Source organism: Lissotriton vulgaris, chromosome 1_2, assembly GCF_964263255.1.
Source record: "Lissotriton vulgaris chromosome 1_2, aLisVul1.2, whole genome shotgun sequence".
NCBI lineage: Eukaryota > Metazoa > Chordata > Amphibia > Caudata > Salamandridae > Lissotriton > Lissotriton vulgaris.
This window is the reverse complement of record NC_141686.1, coordinates 158,837,124-158,843,123: the sequence shown is the minus strand read 5'-3', so window position 1 is coordinate 158,843,123 and position 6,000 is coordinate 158,837,124. Positions and strand designations below refer to the sequence as shown.

The following is a 6,000-nucleotide window of genomic DNA, read 5'->3' as shown; positions in this document are numbered from 1 at the left end:
CTCCTCGTCAAAAAACCTCCTTACTGTTCCCAGATTCAGGAAAACCCGCTCAGGTGGGAAAACTTTCTCAGTGTTGACTGCGGCCCTCTGGAATAAACTTCCTAACGCCATCCGGTTGATCAAAGAAGAACAACCTTTTCGGAGAGCACTTAAAACTCACCTGTTCTGCTGATCGACTCCCGCCTCAAATAACCATCTTAGGCTGCATGTAGTCACACAGGAGCGCCGGGACACCCCGTTGGGGTAGCTGCGCGCGATACCAAAATACACTAAATAAATAAATACACAGGATGTTCCCTGCTATCTTCGCTGTGCTGGAGATACTCGAGCTCCCCGGGCGATTTTATTCATATTTGGTGGGCCTGCCCGCTCTTGACCCTATTCTGGAAAGAGGTTCTTAGTCATATTAAAGTAGTGCTTGGCTTCCCCCTGCAAGAATCCCCAGTCACAATTCTTTTAGGCCTCAAGCCCGACAACTTGCGAGCGCTCACCCGTAGTGATTGGCCTATCACCCTCCACATGCTAGGGGCTGCTAAACAGCTCATTGCTCTGTATTGGAAAAAGGCAGAGACCCCCCCGCCCCCTCCCCTAAATCAACATTTGGTTCATGCTCCTGTGGCACCCAGTGACTATGGAACTCTGTACTGCACGCTTGCAGTCCCGCCACACCAGATTCACCAAAATATGGCAGCCACTGGTCAATTACCTTTGAAAAAAATGGAACACAGGCATCTTCTTCCCCCCAAGCTCCAGGCTCTGCGCCTCTTCGAGGACGCTGTCATTCCACCTGAACCTGATAGATTAACTGCTTAATCACACTGGCCCTGCTCCTTGTCCTCCATGGTGTGCCTCAGGCAGTGACCCGACTATTAAACGTCATTGCCCCTTCCCATCCCCCGCCCCCGCAGCCGGCCACCCTCCCTTTCCCAATTGCCTTGACACACACTATTTGAAATCACAAGCAATGCGACTCTTCCCCCCTGTTTCGCTCTATCGGTCATTGCCCCCTTGTCTTAGCTCTCTTTCTCCTTCCTGGTTTTCCTGCCCTCTCATCACTCTCTATTTGTTAACTTCCCACTGCCTTCTCCTACAGGCTCTTCGCCTCCTCTTTTTTTTCCATTTTCCTTGTTATGATATTACTCATGTTGAATATTGCAGTCTTATGGAGTGCCTTTTGTAATGTTGCCGACCCACCATGGGTTGTAGGCGACTTGCTGAGTAACACCTTCATTGATATTCATCACCAAAGTTTCCCATGACTCCCCTAAACAACGCGGCCGGCCCAACATAGGGTTGTGGGCCATATGCTGTGTATGTATAGACCCTCTTTATGGTTTCCTTGAGAAAATAAAAACAGACTTATAAAAAAAAACGGTGTCCTCGTTGATTTTAAAGGTCAATAAATGCACAGGCAGAACTATTCTGCTGTCTCTTTGAAAATGCAGATCATATTCGAATGCTATGTTATTTACTGATAGAAAAGTGCTGACCTATATTTCAACACAAATTACTTCAGGTGACCTCTATTTGCCTTCTTTGTGTTGAACAGGGCTGCTAACCGGCCCCATTAAATGACCGGGTGATTACTCAGGTTAAGCATCCTCAACATATTATTATATAACATCTAATACTGACCACACTGCGTGAAGTAGATTTTGCAAAGCATGCCCCTAATGTAAAAAGACAGTGGAGGACAAGTCTAGTGAGCAAATGCGTGCTGCTCCATCTGGTCTTAGTTAAAATTGCGAATACCATTTGTGTCTTTAACTCGTGGATGGGTTTTTATGGATTTAACATTGGATCCAATTTCATTCTACTCCTTGGTACCAGTGTGGTCTCAGACTATGTTTCACAGTTCTGATATCTATTTGTTATTGCCTTCTTTCAGACACTTTTGCATGAGATTAGATCTCACTAAGAACAAGAAAACACAAGCTCTTCCGAAGAAACCTGCTCGCCCTCTCAGAGTCAAAATAACAAGTCCCATGGGATAACATTGGCTGTGGGGTCAAGGTTACCAGAAATCCAATGGCAAAGACAGTGGCTTATGACAGGAGTTCTAACTCTGCTCCTGGAGCTGCAAGCACCTTCTGGTTTTCTTCGAGGTTCTATCTACTCCACATCCTGGAGTAAAACTGGACCGCTCGTCTTCCCTACCTTAAGAGCTGGATCACCAGTGGTAACTGACAGGATCAACACACAAAAATGTTAACCTAGCAAACACAGTTTGTAGTAAAATCAATCATTACCAGTGGGATTTAGCGACAGACTGATCTGAATATCAATGTTTGTGAGCACAATTTACAGTGTTTACCACTATAGATTTTACAACACGTTTGAAAAAGAAACGAAGTGCAGTGTGAATCTCTATCATAACTAGATTTTATTTTACATATGTCATGAGTCCGTCTGTGCTAATTTCACTGTGAAATGACGTGCACCCTTTGAGGCTAAGAGTAGCAGACAGTTTACCCCAAAGGATCTCAAGGGCTGCTTTCTACAATATTACAAAACGTCTGCATTAAGCCAATTTATTACACTATGGGTAGCTCCTGTCAGGTTCTAGTTCCCATGTAAGGACAACAGAGGTCCATGAAAGACAGAATATACACATAAATAATAAATAAATATTAACAATAAAGCCAGCCATCCCCATTACTTGTGTTCAGGGACTGAGCCGTTTGAGGCATAGGCAGCACTGTTCTGACTACAGTCCTTTGTGTTGCCTGAACCCATTAATGCTTCATCCTCAGAGTCCTCTTCATCCTCTTCTTCTGGTTCATTGGAAGAGTGGCCTGACCTGGGACCCTTGCAGATGTTCAAGTGCCGTGTGAGGTGGTACTTTGTCAGGAAGGCTTTGGAGCATTTTTCGCAGACATAGTCTCGCTTGCCTTCATGAGAGTTCATGTGCTTCTTCAGGTGGCTTGTCCTGCAGAAAAGACGTTCACACTTGGGGCACTTGATCTGTCGTTCCCTGAAGGATAAAAGAACAGTACATGTCAATACTCAAATCGGTAAAGACCTCTTTACATACAGGCTTGCATTTGATGAGTTTCACTTTTGGTATGCAAGTTCCCCATTTTTGGCAGACGGTCACTGTAATCAATTTGTCTGTGAGAGTGCACCAGAAAGGCCAATATGGTAGACTGGAACCTCCTACCTCGAGTGACATCACACTCGACCTCTGTGCACTGTTGCTAATGTGATATACTTAAAACTTGTCCTATTTTCAGCTTTCTTCAAACTTAACTCTGAACAAATCTCAATGACCCTGCTCTTCAACACTTTACGGTTCACATGAATAAATCCTATATACATTAAAGCTTCAAGTCAGCTTTATCATTTCTTCGCAAAAAATTTATTAAACAATTTCCAACATGATTTTTGAATAATCAACAAACAATATTTATTTTCCATAAGATCATTTTCATCATTTCTTGTTGGTTCTGATAGATGCCCAATGCATTTAGAGCCCAAAGGACTCTTCTTCAGGGGCCTGAAAACTGAACATATACAAAACTTAATGATCGACTTTATAATCAATGAAAACTGTAATTGCTTAAATCTTTCTACTGGAAAGCTTCCAATCATTGTAAGGAACACAGTATTATTATGAAACAAAATATTTTTCATGTTCGCACCTTATGGTACAAAAAAACTGTAGGCCTCACAGGGGGCCTCACTTAGTCCACTCTTGTTTAATATATATATGTCCCGCTTATTTACCTTATCTCGGCCTGCGGGATTGAAACAACATCCTACACGGACGACACTCATCTGATTCTGTAACTTGAGAAAATCTCCACAGAGGCTGAAGAAAATTTTAAAGCCTGTCTCACGGCAGTCATCACATGGATGAAAAACAACCATCTCCGTTGTAATACGGATGAGACAGAAATCCTGTTGATCGGGAAAGATAATCCCTTTCAACGAAGGTTTGGTGGCCGGAAGAGGCAGCAGCTCCACAATGGAGGTGGTCAAAAATCTGGGGGTGTGGTTTGACTCCTATCTCTCTTTCAAACACTATACCCTTGAGGTGGTGAGTACCTGCTTTGGCCTAATTAAAACCATGAAAAAATTATTTGAGTTTATTCCACTGGCTGCAAGGAAAACAGTGGCTGTGGCGTTAATACTCTCACGCCTAGACTACTGTAACAGCCTTCTAGTTTGGGGTTGATAAATCAACTTTGAAGAGACTACAGGTAGTACAACACGCAGCAGCTAGACTGATTTTGAAACTCCCACGTAGGTCATCAGTGTTAGAAGCTCTGAAAACTCTTCATTGGCTCCCGCTACACAACAGAATTCTATTCCAACTCTTGGTCATTACCTTCAGAGCTACCCTCCAAATTGGACCAGAAAATCTCTCTATGAGATTCACACCATACACCACAGGGAGGATACTTAGATCTACGTCTGCTAAACCTCCTCAAATTGCCTGGCTTTAAACTCAAAACCAGGGGAGGGAAGACTGCTACAGTATTAGGTGTAAAAGCTTGGAATCTTATGCCGAACAAACTGAGAACGATGGGATCGGAAAAACAGTTCAGGAAAGCTCTAAAGACCTGGATCTATGGAATACGTGATGAATCCTGTCTTGCCCTTATCTAGGCCCTAACTCCTCACTAGTTGGCCCGATATCTGTATAGTGCAAGGAGGCTCAAAACATAAACGTGTGGGGGGTCAAGGGGAATTATTTAACGACCTGTCTGCTCGTACCCCTGGTCACAATACAAAACACAACAAGAGCAGACCAGGTCAAGGAATGGCGTGTAACCATGACGGAGACCGTGAAATAGTCAGGTGTGTGTGTCAGCAAATGTCATTGCATAACTAGAGCTCAGTCAGTAGCTAGAACACGTCCCATCAGACCACCCTCGTGGTGGTTATTCATCATGTGGGAGGTGGTGGTCACTCTAGACCTCACCCAACCATATAGTGTCGGGGATCAAAGCCAAAATTCTAGCCACGATACTTGTCAAATAGTGAAAAGTGAAAATAAAGTGCAGTGCTGGCGTGATCGTGATAAATAAAATTAACTACTAGGACTCAGAGAATGTTCACACTGAAGTCTAAGTGTCAAAGATTAAAAACACGCCGAGTAATTAAAAATTGAAGCTACTCACAGGCGCTGTGCAGGTGGTCGACATGTTTCAGCCAATAGGGGAATCTGCCCCGGCTTTCTTCAGGACCTATAGTGTAGAATCGCTACTGCAACTAACCATGATTTGTGGACTCACAAATAGCATAACGAGTACATATCTACCAGGAACTTGATTCTCCAATGTTCACTGGATGCAAAGACGTAACTTGTTCCTGTCATGAAACACAAAAAATTATATACTAATAACTTAGCAATACAGAATTGCCCACACACAACTGTGTAAGTACACAGTCACCGTACATTTAAACACGCCTGCGTGAACAATTTACATTCCGCATAATACAACAAGCATAATAGCTTAATCACACAGAGGCCTTTCCTCTCAGTGATACTCACCCAGCTTTGTGTGGGTGAAGACCTCACCTCACCCGGCAACCGCTCGGGAGAATGAGGCCCCGCTCTGTAGTGTAGAAATAAGGCACAGTTAGCACACACACTTAACCGTGCCTAGCCAAATTGCTCTACACAGAAACCCAACAAACGTGTGATAGACGCCTATCTGTCCGACCAAAAACTGTCCACCTAGAGGTGTGTCCCCTATTCCAAGACACATTATAGGTGCTAATATGTGCCCCTGACTTGCGAGCCTAAACATCCACTGAAGGACATTCATTTACAATACATGAGTAGAATCTATGTATGATCTTAAATACAGATTGCTGTTGTTAAAGTTTGGAAAAAGAACCCCAAAAGCTAGAGCAAGGCTCCAACAAAGACTTTATAAATGGCTAATGGTACCATCCCCTTCAGCAGAAATCGTTTAGTAAACACAGTATTATTTACTAGGCCTGTCTGGGCTAATTTTCATCAGTTTACTCTAGGAAAACGACTAAGTA

At 43.4% G+C, this 6,000-nt stretch overlaps 1 protein-coding gene across 7 annotated transcripts in view; it reads right to left on the bottom strand.

The window, feature by feature from the left end:
- Positions 1–2,366: 2,366 nt before the first annotated feature.
- PRDM4 (PR/SET domain 4) overlaps positions 2,367–6,000 on the bottom strand; it is a 209,032-nt gene continuing 205,398 nt past the window's right edge. For all 7 annotated transcript variants that reach the window (XM_086953018.1, XM_086953021.1, XM_086953020.1 and 4 more), the window contains one exon: positions 2,367–2,974. In XM_086953018.1, the coding sequence (XP_086809144.1) occupies positions 2,656–2,974 (319 nt within the window). In that variant the 3' untranslated portion in view covers positions 2,367–2,655. The remainder of the gene's footprint in view (positions 2,975–6,000) is intronic.